The 24,394-nt window shown below is 32.7% G+C and overlaps 5 protein-coding genes and 1 long non-coding RNA gene across 8 annotated transcripts; 3 read left to right on the forward strand and 3 right to left on the reverse strand.

The window, feature by feature from the left end:
- Positions 1-672: 672 nt before the first annotated feature.
- LOC103855736 (oleosin-B1) lies at positions 673-2,656 on the reverse strand. 2 transcript variants are annotated; one of them, NM_001301977.1, is made up of 3 exons: positions 2,327-2,604; positions 1,377-1,429; positions 973-1,001 (listed from the first exon to the last, which is right to left on the reverse strand). In NM_001301977.1, exons 1-3 carry the CDS (start codon positions 2,602-2,604, stop codon positions 973-975), a joined length of 360 nt encoding a protein of 119 aa, NP_001288906.1. The 2 variants fall into 2 exon arrangements, with proteins under 2 accessions (XP_009131001.2, NP_001288906.1); XM_009132753.3 differs by lacking the exon at positions 1,377-1,429 and having other exon boundaries at positions 673-1,001; positions 2,327-2,656.
- A 611-nt stretch (positions 2,657-3,267) lies between these two features.
- LOC103855738 (F-box protein At5g07610) lies at positions 3,268-5,759 on the forward strand. The gene has a single exon (XM_009132755.3). The coding sequence runs from the start codon at positions 4,408-4,410 to the stop codon at positions 5,695-5,697; it is 1,290 nt and encodes a 429-aa protein (XP_009131003.2). The 5' UTR covers positions 3,268-4,407; the 3' UTR covers positions 5,698-5,759.
- Positions 5,657-10,444, reverse strand: LOC103855739 (putative kinase-like protein TMKL1). Of its 2 annotated transcripts, none has more exons than XM_033288610.1 (5): positions 9,669-10,444; positions 9,263-9,564; positions 9,069-9,188; positions 6,820-8,987; positions 5,657-6,221 (listed from the first exon to the last, which is right to left on the reverse strand). In XM_033288610.1, the coding sequence occupies exons 4-5, from the start codon at positions 7,325-7,327 to the stop codon at positions 5,704-5,706; spliced, it is 1,026 nt and encodes a 341-aa protein (XP_033144501.1). In that variant the 5' UTR covers positions 7,328-8,987; positions 9,069-9,188; positions 9,263-9,564; positions 9,669-10,444; the 3' UTR covers positions 5,657-5,703. The 2 variants fall into 2 exon arrangements, with proteins under 2 accessions (XP_033144501.1, XP_018513098.2); XM_018657582.2 differs by having other exon boundaries at positions 9,263-9,584.
- On the reverse strand, positions 8,819-9,549 carry LOC117125611 (nucleolin 1-like). The gene is made up of 3 exons (XM_033289065.1): positions 9,263-9,549; positions 9,069-9,188; positions 8,819-8,987 (listed from the first exon to the last, which is right to left on the reverse strand). Exons 1-3 carry the CDS (start codon positions 9,547-9,549, stop codon positions 8,819-8,821), a joined length of 576 nt encoding a protein of 191 aa, XP_033144956.1.
- On the forward strand, positions 10,239-15,606 carry LOC117132964. Its single transcript, XR_004456735.1, has 2 exons — positions 10,239-10,461; positions 14,562-15,606. It is a non-coding gene; the product is annotated as an uncharacterized LOC117132964 (long non-coding RNA).
- A 1,771-nt stretch (positions 15,607-17,377) lies between these two features.
- Positions 17,378-21,452, forward strand: LOC103855740 (transcription factor MYB29). Its single transcript, XM_009132757.2, has 3 exons — positions 17,378-19,893; positions 19,995-20,124; positions 20,442-21,452. The coding sequence occupies exons 1-3, from the start codon at positions 19,761-19,763 to the stop codon at positions 21,169-21,171; spliced, it is 993 nt and encodes a 330-aa protein (XP_009131005.1). The 5' UTR covers positions 17,378-19,760; the 3' UTR covers positions 21,172-21,452.
- Positions 21,453-24,394: the final 2,942 nt, after the last annotated feature.

The following is a 24,394-nucleotide window of genomic DNA, read 5'->3' on the forward strand; positions in this document are numbered from 1 at the left end:
ATATATATTTTGTAAAGACAATCCGTTGTTTTGTATTTCAGTTTTTCTCGGATTATATATATGTTATATATAGGACATAGATTATGGATGGATTATCTTGTATGAATGTAAAATAAAAGTGATGAATGATTAATTTGCTGGTGATCTTTAATATTACTTTCTTTAACCCGTGATGCCCCACATAAACTAGTCTTAACCCGCACTGTGATATAGATCATAATATAGTCCATTTCCGTGTTAGTTGTACATAATTCGATACGCGTCGCACAAGTGGCGGAGGCCGCTAAACCCGTAACCAACAAAGTAGCGGTAATACCTAAGTTTCAAAAAAAAAAAGTAGCGGTAATACCCGCTCATACTAGAACTGAACTGAATATAAGAAATAGCAGCAAGGTGGCGCTCAATGCCATGGCTGTGCGAGCAACAGGAAGATTATATTTTTTTTTTTGAATGAATGTTACAATGGCCCATAAGAGAACGAGCAAGCTTGTTTGTGTCAAATTTACTTGTAACTTCTAATGGTTCCTTGAGGCCTTTAGATTTTGTCATTTGATAGCTTGGTAAAAAAACAAGAACTTAAATGATAAAGACAAAGTGGATGCCTTTTTTAAAAAAAAGTTGATATGTTGGATAACTATATTTGCGCTAAATCTAAAATCATTGGTCTAAAGGTAAATATTAATGACATTATTTCGTTTTCAAAATGATATACCATTAGATATCATATACAATACTTGTATAGTTGTAGAGTACAGTATAGCAGTAGGTAGCGAAAACGCATACATTTTTCATTATTGTGTACCACGACATACATTAATAAGATGCTATTTGAAAACTCTAGTTCCACCCCCACGTAATAATTATTACTAAGAAAAGTTGGGTTAACTAGATTTAATTTAGGAAATTATAATAACTATATATCAATTATTTCATATCATCATTTGACTATGCCCACGGCTTCTTTTCATTTATTCAGTGCGATCCATGGCCACCTGGAGAACCTGAAACAAAGTTAAAATTAAGAATTATTATTTTTATCATACAAATATAAAAGTTCTAAATATATAAAATACAGTATTAACTTACCAATAAAACATAAATTATTGAGAATATCAATAAAAGTGTGTTTGCACCTTAAGTAAAGAAAAGCATAAAACTTAAAAATACGTTTGTTCTTTTTCAAAAAAAAAAACATTTGTCAAAAAGAATGTGACACGTTGGTTAATAAAAAATTATTTTATTTATATTTTACTTGATTGGACTTTTTATTTGGTCCAAACCACAAATTTTGTCTCTTCTTAAAAAAGTAGCCTGGATGCTATATCAATATTTGAGTTTCGGTTTTTATATAGCCTACAAAATTTGGGAGTGAACACCTGTGACGAGCGTTTGACCCGGAATTTTTGGCAGCTCCTTAACCGTTAATTTCCTACATATATTTAAGTCTCGTTATCAAAAATATATTGTGATATAAATTCTTAATAGTTACACCTCAAAACTGTCAAAGCGACAGATTTAACGGTGGTGGAACACTCATTTTTAACAAATGAAAATGAAATCCAATTATTATGATTTTTTTATTTTAAGAATATCTATATTTGTCCATAAATTTTCAAAACATTATTGGTTATGTTTGCTAATGCAATTCCTAATCTACTAAATTTGTATGTTTTTATTTTTTCCCCACACAGTATAAGGTACATCAAATTATACATCATTTTATAAAATTTATCTACAGAGCAAAGAATATGAAACTAACTAATCTAATCCAATACACCAAAATAAAAATTTGAACCTATCTGAATTATTATACACGAAATCATATGCCACGATAAGATATATAGCGATATTTAACATAATTTCTATTTACATTTTATGTAATTACAAAACGATTTAAATATATTAACAAATGAAAGCAAAAATATCAACTAATTATTATGATCTAATTATTCTGAATGAGTTCAAAACATTAATTATGCGTTAGTTAATCTGGTATTCTTCCACCTATATTAAATTTTGCATAAATAGTAAAACGAGTTTTCTAAAATATTTTGCATGCGTATATGATAATAGATAGAGTCAGGGGCGTAGCCAGTGCATGACCAATGGGGGCACGTGCACCCCTAATTTTATTGATATTTTAAATTTAGTATGTAAATTTTCAAAAAGATCAGCTAGGAAAGATGATTAGAGTGTCTTGTGCACCCATTGATGTCTCAAGGTCGATACCCCTTTTCACATTTATTTTAATTATACTAGATGTGCACCCATTGAATATTGTGTCTGGCTTCGCCCCTGGATAGAGTCTTTTGTTAGTGTTAAATACTTGAGCCACGACATGATGCTGAGAGCCGTCAAACCGGAGCCGCCCGAGGTGGCTAAACCCATAGCTAGCAAACCAGTGGTAATACCAGCTGGTACGAGAACCGGACTGAATACGACGAATAGCGGCATAGTGGCGATAAATGCCACGGCTGTGCCAGCGAGGGATAAACCGGCGAGCAATAAGAGGAACATTGCGGCTATGGTAGCTAAAACGGCCGTTAAGAAACCCTTAAATGTCGGATGTGAATGTTTCTCGTGTTTTTTCTTCAACAACCCCATTCTCACTATTTTTGAATGGCTAGAAGAGAGGGAACCTGCTTCTTTGGTCCCGATGGTTGTGGGAATTTATTAAGAAGTTGGGATTCATTTGCATAGAAATTAAGTGGTGTGGTCTACGTGCACGGTACATGCTCATCTCACACGAAACGATGCAGGTGATGAACGTTGAGCTCTACGTTACGTCAATGCCTTCTCTTTTCATTTGTTCTTTTTGTTGGGCTGCCACACTTTTTTTGCTTCATTTCTAGCTTTATTGTAATTAGCGTTCTAAAATACGTTTTGTGCTAGTGGGACGGTCAACTACCATATAGTTCTGTTTGGTCTAAATATAGTTGGTTTGGTTTGTTTTGGAATTTGGTTATGTTTGACCTTTGATAGAGTTTAATTGAAATATTTAATGTGTTTTCGTTTGTTAGAAATAACTAAAGTGTATATTCAATTAAAACTTTGAAGTGATTTGTATTCAAATAACAAATATCTATACTATTATTTGAAAAATAAATTTGCAGATTTGTCATGTTTTCCATAATTTTAAATTTAGTCATATTTTTAATTTATTCACTGGTTTGGTCCCAACTCAAGAGATTGCCTCTCTTTTGATCAAAAGAGAGGCAATCAAGACTCTTCCGTTTCCTTATCTTGACCACCAAGACGACGACGATCCACCTCCTGATGTCGGAACCTTTCATGGATGAATCCAGGGGAAACTTATACTTTATCGAGGTTAATGACCAGAGTTCTTCAGACTTATCGGTTTACGAAATGGAAAGAAACGACTCAAGCTGGTCACTGAAGTATCATGTTGACCTAGAGCCTGTTGCGGCAGCTTTTCCCGAGATGATCATTACTGAATACTACACCTATAGGTGGATCTACGCGTTCTCTGTCATCGGTTTTGTGAAGGAAGAGATAGACGCTGAATCGTACATCGTGCTTCATATTCCAAACAAGGCTGTTAAGTACAACTTCATTAACAAGACTTTCAAGAAACTTTGCAGTTTCGAGCCATCCCAAGATGATGGTGTTAATAACTTTTATGGATCCCGGAGATCTTTCAAGTTTATCGAGTCTCTTGCTAACTTCTAATGTAAGTGGAAGGTGAGTCTGATACAGAGAGTACTACGAGTACCATTCCCATCTTCAACTTGTCACTCTAGATTAAGTTTCATTCTCGTTGAAGTATTTCATGTGATACTTTCATCTAGAACAAGTAGTACCTCAGAGTGTTCCCAAACTTCTCAACACCTTGGATGTGCAAAGTTTATCATCTTATGTTGATTAGAACCCTACCCATTCGAAATCTGCCTTTACATAGGAATAGTTGTATACTTGTATATGTCAGTATCAACCCAACAGATAAGCTTCACACACATTCACTAAATGTTTATAAGTTCCAAAAACAAAACATATCTCAGGTTCTACTTTCCAAATATAAGCAGAATCAAATAGATTCTACCTGCAAGATCTGCTTAAGATCCAAAAATCTCATAGCAAGAATTGCCAAACTATTGTAAGAGTGAAGAAAGAACTTTCCTATGTGAAAGTTCGGTAATTTCTGTTTAGACAGTTACTCTCTTTTTTTTCCGGGAACAAAAAAAAACAGAACATGACACCATGTTTGAATAGTCAAAAAGTCAACGAAACCCAAAGAGTACTTGATAAGCAAAACTTTACAAAAGCTTCCTCCATAATCTTCTTGAAAACAGAACACATCACATCCTTTAACTCTCTTTATAAACCAACATAACAATCTCTCCTCCTCTTCATTCCTATAAACCATAACACCAAAACCACTCTAAAGCGATGTCTTCTTGTTCAAGAACAAGAACAAAAGCTCCAAGATCTGCAAGAATCCGTGTCTCTTCTTCACCAGCCAAGATTGTAGCAGATCTCGACGATGTCTTGCTTCATATCCTCTCCTTTCTCCCAATCAAAACCCTCATCAAATGCAAACGCGTATCAAAACGCTGGCGTTCCCTCATAACAAACCCGAACTTCTCCAACCGCATCATCAGTTCCAAACATCCCCTCCCCATCTCAGGCCTTTACTTAAAAGGAACAAGAGACATTGAATACAGATTCGTCTCTCTTCTCAATGATGACGATGAAGAAGTCAACGAGCAGCTGCTTTCGTTATCATCATCACCGCTTCGGTTTATAGATCATCCATCTCCGATCATCGTAATGCAATCAACCAACGGTCTTCTCCTATGCAAATGCACTTGTCCTCCTAACCATTTCAACCGAAACTTCTACGTTTACAATCCCACGACGAAGCAGAAGACTCTTCTCCCTCTAATCATCGACCACGTGGTGCTCTCTCTAGCTTTCGATCCTTCTAAATCTCCTCACTACAAAGTCTTTTCCCTCAGAAAAAGTAGCATCTCCTCTGTTTCCCCTGTTTCCTCTGTTTCCTCTGTTTTTTACCATATAGAGGTTTACTCCTCTAACGAAGGACCTTGGAGAAGACTTGTTTCGGTTCCTTCTTCCGCTCTTCCTCAAACCGTTACAGATCTCAGTAACACCGTCTTTTGGAACGGCGCGGTTCACTGGTTTTGGTTTGGTCCAAACTCAAGAGACTGTCTTTCTTTCGATATCGATACAGAGGAAATCAAGACTCTTTCTCTCCCTTTTCTTGACCACCACCAAGACGACGAGGAGGATCCACCTGATGTCGGCACCTTGAGGTTCATAGAAGAATCCAGAGGAAATCTTTACTTCATCGAGGTAAACGATCTGAGTTCTCCAGACTTATCGGTCTACGAAATGAACAGAACAGGCCTAACCTGGTTCTTGAAGTATCATGTTGACTTAGAGCCTCTTGCAGCAGCTTTTCCAGAGATGATCAGAACCGAATACTACACTTATAGGAAGATCTATTCGTTCTCTGTCATCGGTTTTGTTAAAGGAGAGACAGATGCTGAGTCTTCATACATAGTCCTTCACATTCCAAACAAGGCTGTTAAGTACTACTTCATCAGCAAGACTTTCAAGAAGCTTTGCAGCTTCGAGCCATCCCAAGAAGATGGTGGTGAGAATTTTTACGGATTCCGAAGATCTTTTCAGTTTATTGAGTCTCTTGCTAACGTCTAGAAGAAACTAGATGTCTTGGAGTTTCATCAAGACCTGCTTCGTGTTTGGTCTAAGAGAAGGCGAAGGAGAGCAACAAGACATTGCGAGCTGAAAGTATTTGAGTAAACCTTCTTCACTCAGATCATCACAACCATTACTAGTGAGAATCTCAGGACGGTACAACTTATGATCATCCCCTTTGTTTATAGCTTCTTTACTAGAGACTAGATCAAGCATGATCACACCGAGACTATACACATCACTCTCTTTGCTCGCTTCTTTCATCTTTACCAACTCAGGTGCTTTGTATCCCTCAGCTGCTGAGACATCAAGAATCTCTTGTCCTGCCGTTTGGTTTAAGAGAAGATGCAAACCGTAATCAGAGATTCGAGGCTCGAAATTGGAGTTGAGAAGGACGTTCTTGGATTTTAAATTGCCGTGGATGATTGGTTTCTGCGTTCCTGTGTGAAGGTGATCAAGAGCTTTGGATATTCCAGTTGTGATGCTTAGAATGTTGCTCCATTTTATAGATTCTTCACCTCCACCTGAAAAAAAAAAACAAGAATGTAACTTTCTTTTAGACTAGGGTCTGTTGAGATTGAGTGTTATCCAAGACTTCTTCAAGTTATGTCATAATGTTCTTACTGAACTAAACTAATGAAGTGTAAAGTGAAACGAAAGTAGTACCGACAAGACAAAGATATATACTAATATGAGTTGTTTATGCTTTAAAAAAAACTTAAATAAAACAATGAAACATTGAATTAAATGATCCAGCTAATGTGTATAATTCTAGCTGTGTGTATGATAATTCATTCTTTTTCTTTTATTCTTCTATGAATATATGTAATATATTTCTACATGCCTGAAGCTAAATGTGCAAGTAATATCACCATCATGGAAACTGCAAATTGTACATCAGGTCCTTTCATGAATTTAGAGGTTTCTAACCATTTTCCCCGGGAAAATATATTCTCATGATTCTGTTTGTCAATGAAAAAAAGAACCCACAAACCAGAATCTTTAAAGTTTAAATCTTTAAACAAAAGTTTGATGCTTCAAAAAAAAAAAGGTTGATACTTTGTGAAAAGAAATAGACTTTCTTATATTTGTTTCAAGAAAATAAAGAAACAGAGTGCTTACTTTTGATGAAGTCGGAGAGATTCCCGGAAGAGAAGAAAGGATGAACCATAAGCTTCTCTCCTCTGTTTCCACCGTAGAAACCCAACAGAGGAACCAAGTTCTCATGTCGAACAAACCCAAGCGTCTCGATGACGTCACTATACTCCTTAGCATCACATCTCACTGTACAAACCGGTCGGAGAAACCTGAGAACTCTAACTTTCCCGCTGCGTTGCAGCGACGCCTTGTAGAGAGTCCCGTAGCTTGACTTCCCGATGACTTCTCCCGGAGCATCGAGTATATCGCAGATCGTTAGATCTTCTCCTCCTTGAAACGTCACGAGCTCCTCTGTCTCCGAGGAAGAGACATGTTTGTTATGAACCTTATGGTCGAGTGACTCGACGTCGTATTGATCTGGTTCGGTGGATGATTGTTGTCTTCTTCTGAAGAAGAAGATAAAGAAGGTTACTATCAGTAATGCTGATAAAGAAACTCCTAGTAACAATGTTAACATATGGTCTTTTCTCATTTCTTGAATGTTATTCTTCTTCTCTAGGGAGAGATGAATGATTAGACTTTAGAATAGATTGGAGAAAGTATTTATGAGGAAGGACATGGAAACTCTGGGATGGCAGATGAAAGCAGTCAGAAAGAGTGATTGATGGTGATGGGAGATGAAGTTGATATTTAAGTTCAGAGGACGGACAGATCTAGAATAGTATATCTTTTTTTTTTCTTCCTTCGTATCAATGTTGACTTTTTGATTTTTTGGCTTTTGTATATAGGCAAATACAGAATCATATTTTTTTTTCTCAATTTATTGGACATATTCTCCACCAATTATGGCGTAATAATCCCCAATTGTATTTTCCTTTCAGACAAGTACTATACTAGTTCGGGTTAGTGTTTTATAAACCATACTTTTTTTTTTCATCTCAAAGATTTTCACATGGCTATCTAGTTTTATATTTATAAAGGAAATTGGCCCTAAAATCTTAGTACAGTAAAAATGAAGACAATAAAATTTTGATTCATAAAGGTTGCTAATTCAAGTTTTTTTCTTTATAATTTAGACATAGATTTTTTTTCCTATAAATGTAGGTTTTATTATTATATAATTATTTCAAAATTTTCAAAGCACCAAAACTATAAAAAGTTGATTCTTAAAGCTAATATATATCTTTTAAAAAATTTAGAGTATTAGATTGATTTTGGTCACTAAAATATGATTAGTACACTATTTTGGGGGCTCTGAAAAAACAAGTGTGGAAAACATTCACTGCACTTACCAAATCACCTCTACACTCTCGATAGTTTTTTTTGTCAACACTCTCGATAGTTTATATTTAAGTATATAGTGATAACTGATAACAAAATGTATGAAAATATTTATTATTTACTTAAAAAATGATGTCTCAAGTAGCACGTTAGTTTCTTCCAAGATAAATAGTTGCGACAGTGGTAATTAATTCTCATCATCTCAAGGAAATAAAAAAACGTTGAAAGTGGTGACGATAAATGTTGGGTTTGACTAGTGATGGTTGTTGAAGTGCGTGGGGGTACATGATACATCTTACATTGGGAGCTTTGACCGGCAAATTTACGGCAACATCTAACATCTTATTTGGATCGTTCTAGTATATATTATCGTTTGTTTGTTTCAACAACAACAAAAAGTTACTTAATTATGTTTGCTTAAAACCCAGAATACCCATTAGTTTATGGCTTTGTGAATAGGTATGATTGTGTTTAAGAGTAAAGATTAAAACATCACGATTAATCTTTTGTTAAACGGTTCCGAGTCACCTATGTTTAGGTCCCACTATCCCCGTCAATATCGCCATGGCTCTACAAGAAGCCTACATCATCATTTGAAACTCTTTACCACCAATGATTGTGGTGGAAATATACAGTCATGAAACTGCGGTAAGATTTGATGCTGGCGTATAAGAATCTGTGTATATAGCTAATATGTCACCTATGATCAAACCGAATTAGATACTAACTACGGTAAACACATTCAGCTAAAAAATAAACCACCACCCAACCCATGAGAAGTAGTTTTACTTGGGACAGTTTTAGGTACTGGCAAAGCCTTAACAACTAGTCCACATCCTCCCACGTTACTTCCACTGAGTTCAACCGCCTTACTTATTGCATGCCATCCGAAAAAGTAAATAATAGCCCGTCTGTATAAGAAGCAAGCACCAACGATGATTTTCAGTTGGAGGGGAAAATTAATTAAAGCACATTTGAGGAAGAATACAAACCTTTTGAGAACAAAAACATCAGTTATCTCTCCACATGAAGCGAAATGCTTAGTCAAAGCGCTCTTGATATCATTCGAAGGAAGGGAATTGTCATATCCTCTAACGGAAACGCCTTCGCTCCTGCAAGAAGATATATACTCAATTGATGAGTGGTGAAAGAACTCTCAATGTCTAAAAGGATGCATGCAACTTACCTGGTTTTCTTAAAGTGTGAAATGCTCATAGCAGCCAGCTGATCGGTAGTAAACTCAAGATCATCGTGAGGTAACACCTTAACTGTTACATTCCACCCTCCCATGTCAGTTCCATCAAGTGCCAAGGCCTTCTCTTCGGCGCCTTCTCCTCCGCAGAGTTGGAAAAAGGAACATTTGCTGTTGACAACATTTGTTATAGGGTCTCTGGGAATGTCAAGATTACAGATTCGTCCACATGAACTGAAATGACTCGTCAACCCATTCCCGATATCAACTGCAGGAATCATCGAAGTAACGAATCCCTGGACGGAAATCTTTAACCCTAGTTAAGTCAAAAGTATATATAATCAAGAACACATGAAAGATTACAAATATACAGAATCTACAAAAAAGAGCATCGACCGACCGTCTTCTTTGCTCCTCAAAGATACGTTTAGCAGTATCCATAAGATCAAAACCGCATGATCTCGTCCCCTAAAATCAGAAATTTCAATTTGAGAGATTCTTCTTACATAGGCAAAAACATAGGTACAGGAAACCGAGTGATTGGAGAAGAAGATTCGCTGGTGTATTCGTCCATGGAGAAGGGATCTAAATATTCATCCTGAACACACAATAACACCCTAATGAATGTCGAAAAATATTCTTGTGTTACATTCTTGATTAAACTTCTCGTGAATTGATTTTCAAGTTAATCACTGAAATTGAATCATTTTAAGGCCCAGGAATTATATGGGCCGATTTGATGTACTTGTCCCACTGGGTCAAGCTATTTGTCTGACGTAGTAGACTGTTATCAAACTGTATTATTTCGACTATGTTTGTTGATCACGATACGCGACCATATTGTTTTTGCGAATATTAATAGCCAAAACCATATAAAAAATAAAAAGAGACAATGGGTCCACGACAGTGAATTAATCGACTACACTATTTTTATTAAATAATTTTCTGTTAGTTTTCGAGAAAAAGAATCTGTGTATTCAAATAGTAGTACACTCCAATTATTTGAACGCTTTTGTAATGAAGAGGGAAGGATCGTAAATTATGACCATAGAAGGAGCGACGGGATATCCTTTACTTTTTCAGGGCAAAAGTAGGTTAAATGATAATAAACAAATAAATATCTATATTTAGGTTACCGACAACTGCTCCCGTTGTTTCTACTTTTTAGTAAAATAACGAGTTTTTTTTTTGGGGTTTTTGCCAAAACTAACCCACAACTTGATTTTAATTCCAAACCTATACCCAAACTTGAATCAAATGCAAAACTAACCTAAAAGCCTAGTGAAATTACAGCTCAGCCCCTTGTGACCAAACAAAAAAACAGAAGCCATTTTTACGAATATAGCCCCAGTAAATCGTCTGAGTCGTCTGAATTGTTGGAAGTCGTCCAGACGACTGAAGTTTCAGTCGTCTGGTACCAGCTTATTTAAAAAATAATTTATAAATCTTGTAAAAAATATTTTGATGCGTGAAAAATAAAAATCAAGTAATTATAAACATTTTTAAGTGATATAAATTAAGATATGATAAAATTGATTTGTTTTGAAGATAGATGAGTGGAAGTAGTGAATCATGAAATACTTTGGTTTAGGAGTTTGGCAAACATATGTTGTAGTATTGTATGTATTGTTAGGGTTAGATTTTGGAAAACTAAAATGTTTTTTTCAAAAATTAGTTTTCACTTATATGTGTTTATTTCTGTGTATAGTAAACATTTTTCAAGTTTGATTTGGTTTTATGAAGTGTTTAATTAGATAATTAAGTTTAGGGGTTATGTTTAGGGTGTGGACGACTTATATTTCAGTCGTCTGTTGAATAATTTACCCGGACGACGTATATTTCAGTCGTCCAGACGACTTACTTGTAAGTCGTCTGGAAAGTCTTCTATTTTAGTTTCCCGCTAAAAATATTTAATTTCCCGCTAAAAATATTAAGCTCTTCTAGACGACTTACATGTAAGTCGTCTGTTTTAATTTCTTCACCAGACGACTGAAATGTAAGTCGTCCTGGAAGTCGTCTGAGTCAAAAATATTTAATCTAATTGGATTTTTTGTCTCCCTATATAAAGAAAAATTTACACATTCTCTCTCCTCCTCTCAAATGGCTGCAACAAAAATGTAATGTTCATCATTCTAAAACTCTCCAACCTCTCTCTAATCTCTTTGACTTGAAAACACCAAACTTTATATGAATTTTTCAGTTTTGTCTCATGTATTTCTTACTAATCTATCCCTTTTGCAGGTTTTTAATCAAGTGGTACTCATCTTCCACTAATTTAGAGGTAGATCTATTAATTTTAGATATGTATTTTTGTGTGTTCTATAAATGTAGATTTATCTAATCTTCCACTTATTTTTTCTATTTTTAAGTCATTTGAACGTTTTTGGATATGCAGGTTTTTCAGATTTGGATTTGATGTGCAGGTTTTTCAGATCTGGAAGACTTCTGGACGACTTACTTGTTAGTCGTCTGGAAGTCGTCTGGACTTCTTGGAAGTCTTCTGACAAAGTCGTCTGGACTTCCAGGAAGTCGTCTGGACTTCCAGGAAGTCGTCTGGACTTCCAGGAAATCGTCTGGACTTCCAGGAAGTCGTCTGGATTTTTCTGAGCGTTTTGGTAAGTTCTTATGTCTAATTTTTCTTCATTTGGTAACTTCTTGTTGTATAAAGTTCTTACTTTTTTCCCAAACTAAAACTCTCCAAACCCACTTTAATCTCTTTGACTTGAAAACACCAAACTTTATATGAATTTTTCAATTTTGTCTCATGTCTTTGTTACTAATCTATTTTTTTTTTGCAGGTTTTTAATTAGATGGTACTCATCTTCCACTAATTTAAAGGTAGATCTATTATTTTTAGATATGTATTTTTGTGTGTTCTGTAAAGGTAGATTTATCTAATCTTCCATTCATTTTTTCTGTTTTTAAGCCATTTGAACGTTTTTGAATATGCAGGTTTTTCAGATCTGGATTTAATATGCAGGTTTTTCAGATCTGGAAGACTTTTGGGACGACTTACTTGTTAGTCGTCTGGAAGTCGTCTGGAAGTCGTCTGGACTTCCTAAAAGTCGTCTGGACTTCCTGTAAAGTCGTCTGGAAGTCGTCTGGAAGTCGTCTGGACTTCCTGTAAAGTCGTCTGGACTTCCTGTAAAGTCGTCTGGAAGTCGTCTGGAAGTCGTCTGGACTTCCTGTAAAGTCGTCTGGATTTCCTGTAAAGTCGTCTGGACTTCCTGTAAAGTCGTCTGGAAGTCGTCTGAACTTCCTAAAAGTCGTCTGAACTTCCTGGAAGTCGTCTGGACTTCCTAAAAGTCGTCTGAACTTCCTGGAAGTCGTCTGGACTTCTTAGAAGTCATCTGGACTTCTTAAAAGTTGTCTGGTCTTGTCTACTCATCTACTCAAGTTGTCTGGTCTTGTCTACTCATCTACTCAAGTTGTGAATTGCATGTATACTCTTTTAGTTGTGAATGTTTTGTAAAATCAGTAATAATATTTTCCAAGATGTATTAAATGTGCTAACAATGTGTTTACACATTTACAAATCAATGAAATAATAGACTTCAGTAGCCTTTTTCTTATCTTTGGATCTCTCATATGCAATAATAAACTCCAATGGCCTTTTTCTCATCATAATAAACAAGAATGTTGGTAAGAGATGGAAACAAACAATAGTAACTAGTCAAAGCATATCATATTTTTTATAAGTTTGCATTGAAAAACTTAGTCAAATTTAGTAAAACTAAGGGAGAGAACATATTTTGTAAATATGAGTTTTACATATCTTGAAGTTACTTATCACTCTTAAAAATACAAGTTATTCAAAAACTAACGTAGAAGACTTAAAAACTAGTGGAGAAGACGCGGACGACTTCAATCTAAGTTCTCTAGACGACTAAACTATATGTCGTCTGGTCAACGCAGAGGTTATTTTTGCAATTGACTTTGAAATCTGTTATTTCGGACGACTGAAAGTTAAGTCGTCTACTATTGTTTGGTTAAAAAAAAAACTCCAAAAAAGCTAGACGACTTACATTTCAGTCGTCAGAGGTTAGTTTTGCATTTGACTGGATTATTTCAGAAGTTTGACTTTTTGGACGACTTACATTTCAGTCGTCTAGTGAAAATTAAAATAATAATATTTTTTTAAAAGTAGACGACTTAAAGTTAAGTCGTCGTAGGTTAGTTTTGCAATTGAAAAAAAAACTTCAAGATTTAATTATATACAGACGACTTATAATTCAGTCGTCCACGAGACGACTGAAATGTAAGTCGTCTAGGATTTACGAGGTTTGACCAGAATCTCGGAAAAAAGTCCTGGACGACTTACAATTAAGTCGTCTGGTGGACGACTGAATTATAAGTCGTCTGTGTATAATTAAATCTTGAAGTTTTTTTTTCAATTGCAAAACTAACCTATGACGACTTAACTTTAAGTCGTCTACTTTTATAAAAATATTATTATTTTAATTTTCGCCAGACGACTGAAATGTAAGTCGTCTGGGGAAGTCAAACTTCTGAAATTATCCAGTCAAATGCAAAACTAACCTATGACGACTGAAATGTAAGTCGTCTAGGTTCTTTGGAATTTTTTTTGAAACCAAACAATAGTAGACGACTTAACTTTCAGTCGTCTCAGGTTACAGATTTCAAAGTCAATTGCAAAAATAACCTCTGCGTTGACCAGACGACTTCCAGGTAAGTCGTCTACAGCCAGACGACTGAAAGGTAAGTCGTCTACAGCCAGACGACTTCCCAAGTAAGTCGTCTGACGAACAGATCTGGAAAAAAACTCGATGTCATACCTTAAATTTGTGAGATAAGTTCCTTAGCATACATAAGGCTTCTCCAAGCACACAGAATCACAAACGAAAGTCACCCACCCATAATTGCTAGCTTCTATGACTCTATGAACCATAAAAAATTTAGAATCAAAATCTTGGGTTTTTTTAGCTCATTGTGGAGAGAAAGTGAGAGATATGTTGTGTTTAGTTCACAAGAATGGAAAAAGAAGAAGGGTAAATCGATTTTGGGAGCATTAAGAGCTTCAAATTGGTTGTTCATGGTGGTTGTGGTATTGATGACAATGGCAATCTTGTAATTACTTGAAGATGATGAGGGTGAGAGAGTAAAAATGTCATTTTCGAAAAAAAAAAAAAAAAAAAATTGATGGCATTTTCGTAAATTATATGAACTTGTGGGGTGAATAGGGCAAAACCAATTTTCAAAAAAAAGGGAGGTTAGTTTTGTGTTTGACTTTAAGTTGTAGGTCAATTTTGCAAAAATCCCTTTTTTTTTTGAGAATTAAAATAACGAGTTTTGTAAAGCCAAACCATGCCGAGAGGAATAAACTACAAATTTTAGAGATGGTCGATGTAGACTGCAGACGGTCAAGACTTGCAAATTTGCTGTGAAATGATTGTTGAAGTTCCTTGATCAGTACTTGGGTTGCTGGTTTAGATATAGCACCGTGAAGTCTGGTGCTCTATCTAACTCAGGTATAACCCATAAACGTCACTTGGTGCTCCGATAAAATCATACAAAGTATTTGCGTTGTTTTGCAGATATGTAACGTTTTGGACTCTTCGTATTGTTCTTCTCAACCCATATTATTAGTCATGTGGTGTCTATGAAAATGAAAAAGTCCTTGGTTGTTTCATGTTGACCTTCCATGACTTCTCATCCTGAAGCAAAGAATATAATATTTAAACTTTTATTCAAATGTCACTTATTCTAAAATCAAACATGACAGTGTTAGAGACCTACACCACCATAGTTGTGACCCGATCATACCACATACTCTAACCTCACAAACTATAAAACGTTACATGATTACATCACATATTATTGAAACAAGTACATATTATTTTAACGATAAGGTTGGTTGCTAATTACAAATTCATATACTATTTAAAAACTTTTCATATCTATACTGTTGTAGACGTTGTTTTGCAAGATCTATAAAATTATAAATTGTAACAAACAAGATTAACAAAAAATAAATATATTGTGAATATGCTAAATAGATATATTCTTTATTTTTTTGTTAAGAATATATCAGAGATACTGTTCTCAAACAGAAAACAAAAACTAATTAAATTACTTGGTCTACAAATTTATTTATTACGGCACAAATACATCATTTTCTTATTTATTTCAATCAACCAAAATATCAAAAAAAATCTACTTATACTTTATACCAAGAGTTTCGGTTACTAATGAATATTACGAAATATTATATCCTAAATTGCATTAAACCTACAATTTTATTTGTGAAAATTTAAGCCCATTTTGCTAAAACCAAAAAAAAATATTAGAAAGCCAAAATTATTAAAACTCATTTTAAACCTAAGTGAAATAAATCATAATTTTAAAACTCTGATTTTAATAATGAATCATATGTCTCAAACTTAATTTTTAGTTTGGATTTATAATATATTGAGTATATTTATAAAAAATGATAGGTTTATAATAACTACAGATTTTTATATGCTTGGTTTTATATTTGTATAGCTTGATTTTAAATATACATATATATATATATATATATATATATATATATATATGTGTGTGTGTATAAAAATCTTTCTAATAACAAGATTTACTTCATTTTTATAATTTATATACTGTTAAACACACAAATTTCATCTTCCGATATATTTCAAACAAATTACAAAAATGCAAACGCTTGATCACATCCATATAAATCAATATGACTTTTCAACTTAATAATATACATCAAACGCAAAATACTAATCTACATAAACATTGTTATTAACCAAAATATTCTATCCTAAATTGCATTAAACCTACAATTTTATTTGTGAAAATATAAGTCTATTTTGCTAAAACCAAAAAAAAATTAGAAAGCCAAAATTATTAAAACCCATTTTACACCAAATTAAATAAATCATAATTTTAAATTCAGGTTTCAAAAATGAAACATATGCCTCAAACTTAATTTTTAGTTTGGATTTATAATATATTGAGTAGATTTAGAAAAAAAATGATAGGTTAATAATAACTATAGATTTTTATATACTTGGTTTTATATTTTTATAGCTAGATTTTAATTATACACATATATAACTATGTATAACAATTTTTCTAATAACAAAATTTACTTTATTTTATAATTAAATACTATTAAACACACAAATTTCATCTTCGGATATCAAACAAATTACAAAAACGCAAACGCTTGATCACATCCATATAAATCAATATGACTTTTAACTTAATAATATACATCAAACGCAGATACTAATCTACATAAACGTTTTTATTAACCAAAATCTAGTTTTAATTAACACTAGACTTTGACCCACGCGTCCGCGCGGGTATATTTTTCAAAATTATGTTTCTATTTGTTTTTCATGTCAATAATATAAGGGCTATGCAAAATATCCGAATCTGAAGAACCGAACTGATCTCGATCCGAAAAAGTAGTACCAAACCCAAACCGAAATTGAGTAAATATCTGACTTATTCAAAATTTTAGTTTTTAGAGAACCAAAACCGAATCCGATCCGAACCGAAGTATTTCGGGTATCCGAATGTATACGAAATAGATTTATATACTTATATATATTAATTATTTTTAGATTTTATATATATATATAAAACATCTAGAATATATATGATACTTTTAAGTTGGTTTAAATACTTGAAAACATATACAAATAATCAATAGTAAATATATAAAATAGTAAAAGTATACTTAAAACACCAAAAATACTTAAAATAATTATTGATTCTCTATCCAAATATTTGAACTAAAGTAATTTATATGTTACCTTTAGGTATTCTGACATATGTTATTCAAATTTATATTTAATATATTATTTTGTTTTTACTTTTTGATAAATTTAAAGTATATAAATATATAATGAGTTTTAAAATTTTAAAAGTAATTTAAAATTATATCTGAAGTTGAACCGAACCCGCAAAAATCCTAAATGAACCCAAACAGAAATTTAGAAATATTAGAATGAGGCTGAAATCTTTGACCCCGGAAACCCGAAACTCAAACAGACCTGAACCGAACCCGATTATTTACCAGATAGAAAATTTCTCACAATATAATGGACTTCCAAATTTTCTTAAAAGTATAAGCCCATTACTTTTTTTCTTCTTAATATAGTGCTATCCATGTTTCCAAACAAACCTATTTTTTTAAACTACAATCTATGTTTCCAATCAAACCTCATTTTTAAAACTGCAATCCATGTTTCCAAACAAACTTTTTTTTAAACTACAATCTATCTTTCCAAACAAACTTTTTTAAAAAATTGCTATACATGTTTTCAAACAAACCTAATTTGTACTTGAGTTTTAATAAGATAGATATAATATTGCAAATATCAAATTAGGCGCACTTCGGATCGTCTCTCTTTATTGCTTTCTTGTTTTATTTGTATCAATCATGCCACATTATTTGCAACTTGCATTTTAACCCCAAAAAATATTTCCAAGTTGTACTGATCATGAAAGTAACAACCTAAGCAACAAACATGCCAGAAAATAACTAATAATATATTTATACGCTTTTTTATTTACTTCGATGAATTTCTCATTTCTTAATATAATAATGCAATCTTAGGTGATTTCGAAGTTTTATTATATCAGTAGTGAACCAGTTTTGAAAAGATTGCCACTAATATATGAAATAACGATTTTGGAAACATAATTTATACTTAGTTTACCTGCATTTGAAAGATACCATTAATATAAAATACTTCATGTGACTAAATGTTATAATTTTTTTTATGACTATTATATATATATTCCACTTATCATTATATATGCGCAAGATTTCATCGCACTTTTAAAATCTAGCCGTCATTCGAGCAGGGCTTGCGTCTCTAATCGATGTTAAAGTTGAGATTGTATTAATCAATATTATATGTGATTTATTTATATTATTTTTTTTAAAATAAAATATGCATTGTTATCCAATACCATACAAATGGTGTGATTTTTTTTTTTTTTTGCTTAAAATGGTGTGATATGTTTCTGTGGAGTTACTTACTATTTTAGTTAACTCCGCAAGTTCTGAAGAGGCGTAATTAACAGATTTTTAGAAACGAAAAAAAAAACTATAGAGAAGGCCAAGTGAGATATGTGAGATGTGAAGAAACGAACACTAATTAATAATTAAACAAAATGACTTTATTTGAATTATGAGTACAGTCTTAGTTAGTGTTATATCTAAAGTGGCAAACAAATAGGACTGATGCTGCAACACGTGATGATTAATTTTAGGATATATAATTTACATAACTGTTGGGCTGAGGCTCAAATAATTTTTTAGAGGAAATTAATACCGACGGGTAATTCAATCATGAATTTTCTTAATGAAATATAAAGCATGATCTCACGTCGCATGACCAAATAAATGGCAACTTAAGATAAATTACATTCAAGCACATTTTTATTATAAGTTCCTATACATAAACAGAGAAGGTTTGAGAGGCACTATGGATGTAAACGAGACTTTTTACCTTTTCATCGTACTCTTCAGTGATTCGGACATGAGCATTTATCTGACAACCACTGTGAGAAAGCACCGGAGAGTCGTCTGAAGACCCATCACTGCACCTTATATATATCCTTTTCAGATATGAAGAATGTCTCAAAACAAAACTATAAAAACAATTAAAAAGGATTCTTACATTATGGATGAAAACGAGACATAGTTAATAAAAGACAATAAACTCGATGGAAATCATTTCCAATGTGGGCAAAGTGCAGGACGCCTATAAAATACTGGATGTCAGGATCAAGATGAAAAGTGTAAACAATGAAATTGTTTTAGAAAGGAGAAGAGAAAGGGTGAAATAGATCTATGATTTTACCACACAATATACTTCTTATATTTTGCATTCTAATGAGAATAATTTGGTCGGCATTGTATTATAGTATTTACTCGCACAACGTTATTTCATTTGTCTCTCTCAAACCATGTGAACACTTTCAGTACCTCCAAAAAGAAACAGTCACTTAAATAATTAATATTTTTTTTTTGAAAAAGAATAATTAATGCATTATTAGGTTTATATATATGCTCATAAACACATACTATGATTTATTCATATTGTTATTGTTATTATTATTTAAATGTATTTATTCCACATGGTTTTTTAAAGTATATTGACACGAGTAAAGTTAATGCATTATTAGGCTTATATATATGCTCATAAACACATATGATTTATTCATTACAGAGAAGTAGCTCGCTATGTCTTAGATCTTTCATATATCTTCAACTTTTCCTATCATCGTTTTCAAATGTTCCTGAACATGAAAATACATAATCAGTTAACCATCCATCATAGTTTCTCAGTTAGTTTTATATTCAAATGCATCAGAGCACTCCTGAACAGATCTATTGGTCTATTGCCTTAAATTAGACGACATTTCTGTTTTTTTTTCTTCTCTCTTATCATAGTTTCCTCATCGTTTTAAATTCATATCGGTGAGAAAAAAAGAGAGAGAGAAAATGTCAAGAAAGCCATGTTGTGTGGGAGAAGGGCTGAAGAAAGGAGCATGGACCATCGAAGAAGACAAGAAACTCATCTCTTACCTTCATGAACATGGTGAAGGAGGATGGCGTGACATTCCCCAAAAAGCTGGTATATTGTATCGACACTGGCATGCATAATATATAGTTTTGTATGTATGAATTATGTATGGTCTATCTAACTCATGATGTTTGTATGGCTATGGTGTTTAGGACTAAAACGATGTGGTAAAAGTTGTAGATTGCGATGGGCTAACTATTTGAAACCCGATATCAAGAGAGGAGAATTTAGCTATGAGGAAGAGCAAATCATTATCATGCTTCACGCTTCCCGTGGCAACAAGTAATATACTTTGTTTCACCATTATTTCTTCCAATTTTAAATTAACAACATTATTTTCAATTTTAAAATAAATGTTTCATTATATCTTTTGACATATAAATCAAAGTTAACCTCAAGTCAAACTGAATACTTTTTTAATTAGAACAAAATACAAATCACCAACTGAACATAATGACTTTATTTTATAAATTTCTTAATTTGTGTCAAGAATATCAAAAGGATAATAATTATTATGAACATGGGATAAATATTCTAAGTTTTAACACATGATCAATTTAGTGTTGCTAAATATTTATTATTTTCATTGTCCGTACAAGGTGGTCGGTCATAGCAAGACATTTGCCCAAAAGGACAGACAACGAGATCAAAAACTACTGGAACACAAATCTCAGAAAACGCTTGATCGATCAGGGTAACGATCCCTTGACTCACAAGCCACTTGCCTCTACCCCTGAACCGGCCACGCCCAAGACTTCTGATCTCCAAGATGACTCAAACCCGAGTAACCTAGATGAGCAATATTCACACTCAGGCTCCATGTCTCCAGAGTCACTTCCTCTCTCTTCAAACTCATGCAATATACTTGAGATAAGCAACAGTGACGAGACACCGAGAAACTATGGTTCCTTTAACTCCAAGAAATTGAGTTCTACATCAGAACTGTTAAACAAAGTTGCAACTAGGGCAGCTTCCATGGGCAATATCATATCAGCGTCCATGGAAGGAACCTTGATCCCCTCTACAACACTGTCTCCTCCGTGTCTCAACGATGGCCTTTCCGAGACTAGTCATTTTCAGATGGACGAGTTTGACATCGACATGAACTTTGATTTCAACAATTCTGAACACGATTTCTCGGAGTTTCTGGAGCAATTTAGTAACAATGCAGCCGAGGAAGCTGATAACATTATAGGATATGATCAAGATCTCCTTTTCTCTGATGTTTCATCAACACGCGTTGATGAAGACGGTATGACAAACATACCCGGTTGGTCCAATTATCTTCTTGACGATTCCGAGTTTTCGTATGATACGAACCAAGATTAGTCGACAAGAACTTCATATGTTCCGTTGGTTGCTTACCGGTTTAAATTCATGGTTTAGCAAGCCCACGAATAAGGTTTCACCATATATAGTCTATATGTTTACTATATAACCAATAAGGTATTCTCTTAGTTAGAGAACCATGTAATCTCGTGAATCAGTGAGTATTTGATTTGCGAGAAACGCGAGTTTCTATAATAAAGCTTGTATTGTATGTACTCCTTATTCTTAAATTAATTATATTTTCCTTTCTTAATATAAATGTCAATTTAACACTCTTTTTACAAAATTTATTTTATATTTTTAGTGTAAAAGTTCAAATGAAAAAAAAAAACAACTCTTTTCATATTAATTCAGTTTCTCGATCATTATTTGAAGGAAAAAATAATTGAATGGTATTATAAGAAATTCAAGTAGTGCATTAAGTTCGAACTTGTATTCAGAAATCCATTTATATAAATTATACGAGCTCCAAGTCACCGGTTATACAGCAAAAGTTCTGTAACGGACAACACAAATAGATGGTCGGATAAGTCGATGAGTTTTTTTTGTTAAATAAAAAGGTTTTTTTAAGATGCTACTCTTATAGTATAAGTATTAGAAGAGAGAGAGAGAGAGAGAGAGAGAGAGAGAGAGAGAGAGAGAGAGAGAGAGAGAGAGAGAGAGAGAGAGAGAGAGAGAGAGAGAGAGAGAGAGAGAGAGAGAGAGAGAGAAGCTTTAATGTTACAGCAAAATATCTTTAGAAAAATTTAAATAGTAAGATTTTAGTGAACATTACATAATTTTTTATTCATTTAAGTCTAACTGATGATCATTTTAGAAACAAGAAAAACAAATAGGAAAAGAATGTAGAAGAATAAAATTGTAGTAATGAAAAGAAATGGATGTTCTATCACATATTTAACAAAGAATAACTTTACTTTTTATTTTTCTACAAAAATAAAATAATGGTAAAGAATGGAAAGAAAAAATAATTTCTTATGAATGGTGAGTTTTTTAAGAATGTTAAAAAATACATTATTCCTCGTTATTCCTTGATCACCATTCAGTAATCTATCGACCATATACAACTTCTCGAAAGACAAAAAGCTATATTGATAGGTTTTTCTTTGGTAAATAGTTAGAAAGTCAATTGAAATTTATTTTTAATTACATATAAATTATTGTGATCTTTCGTAATCGATCGTGGGGGCAGACCGCACCATCCTTTTCTTTTCAACATAATTTTGAATAGCAAAATTACCAATAAATAAAAACAAACAAGAAAAAGTGATGTTTCCCAATTTGTGTAAATATATGGTCCACAAATTCTTCATTATACTAGAAAGCTAAAGAGCAATAAGTGAGTAAACATACTGTCTTATTTAATAAAACATTCATTGATGTCATCATAGTCCATAAACATCACTATCAAGACCCATAGACCACTATCCACTTAGTACGAAAATTTATACATAAAAATAGTTTTTGGATTTCTAGGTTTAGAAAACATATGATTGAGTGTGGCTTGGTTGTGTGTTACAACATCTAAATCGATTATCAAGAATAGAGGTTTGATTCTCAATAGCAAATAGAAGTTTGATTCTCAATAGCAAACCAAATTTCGTAAAAAAAAAAATAGAGGAATTAATGTCGGTGACGAGCAGCCACATGAAATCCAACATGAAATGTATGTGATTCAAGAGCGTTGGATTTCATGTGGCTGCTCGTCACCGACATTAATTCATCTATTTCCAAAAGAAGATTTTGAGTCAAAAATCTAAAACTCCCAATATCTAGCACACTCATAATCAAGACCAATCATGATATTTATAAGATTTAAAACAATTAGTAAACATACATTTTAAAAAATTATTTGGGATCAAATAGTGCATACACTAACCATTAAAGTTTTGGCATCCATTAACGAATGCTTTATTCCGCTATGACTAAGACCCACTCTGCATATAAGATCAATAATATTTATAATACATTAATACCTACCCGAGAATCTAATTTACAGTATAGAATTTATAAATCATCTTGGAAATCAGTAATCAATAAATCGTTATTTTAGATATTTACAAAGACATTAAAACTTTAAAAGCGTCGGAATAGTGTAGCTTAGATAACATATGAATTAGAGAAACAATTGTTAAAATATTTTTAGTTAGCAAGATAACATCTGAATTATTCAGAGACCAATGATAAAAGTGAATCGTGGAAGAGGATCCTAGAGGGAAGGACAATGCTGTCACATACGTGTGATCGAAGACAGATGAATGATTCCATAAACGTGTACTGTGGAAAGATTCTTGCTACCTAACCTCCTTCCTGGGACTTTGAAACATGTCATTGCTCTAGTATTTAGTCAATCACAGATACGAAGTAAAAATCCTAGAGCAATGAAAATAAATGATTGGATAACGGAACAACGGTTGGTCAAAGATAAAAACATTTTTTCTAATATGGTTAATGATTTTTTTTTGTAGTATACTTTTAACAATGCAATTGCATAAAACATAATCGCCTTTTTTTATCTTATTATCAAATCCTTTTTTTTTGTTTTCTCACCAAATCTTAATTAGAGAACATGTGGTAAAATAGTCTTCATGTATTTATGGGTAAAAAAGTCTATACAATGCATATATGTACATGTGTTTTTCGTTTGCTTAGTTATTCATCACAATCGTCTATATATAGTTCATAACCGTATATATTAAATATAATTGATTTCAATTGATTATTCAACAATTATAATAGTATTAGATCATAATGTAATAACTAGATTTTGACCCGCGCTTTCAAAGCGCGGGTTTATTTATTTTTTTTTTTCAATTGACAAATATTTAGTAAATGTCACATTTTCATATATTTGTGCTTTATTTTATAAAATACTTAAAAATTTTATCTTTATTTATCGTATTTCATTTTAAATGACTATTTATGTTAAAAAAATTAAACTTTATTTTTTAATGAATTAAGTTGGTATAACTCTGATAAATTAATTTTATTATGGGGTTAATATTTTAATTAAAAAATTATATACTTTTAATAAAGATTTATACTTTTCAATTAAAAAATTCAATTATTTTTATGAATGCTTAAATTATATTAAGAAAAGAAAAAAATAATAATTAAGAATAGTTGAAAAAAAATTATTTGAACTTGGACTCAATGGCCCAAAGGAAAAAAAAAGTAAGAATTGAATCTGATTTTTTAATAGGCCCAAATGACCCAAGAGAGA

The sequence above is a fragment of the Brassica rapa genome, chromosome A03 (genome assembly GCF_000309985.2).
Source record: "Brassica rapa cultivar Chiifu-401-42 chromosome A03, CAAS_Brap_v3.01, whole genome shotgun sequence".
Taxonomy (NCBI): domain Eukaryota; kingdom Viridiplantae; phylum Streptophyta; class Magnoliopsida; order Brassicales; family Brassicaceae; genus Brassica; species Brassica rapa.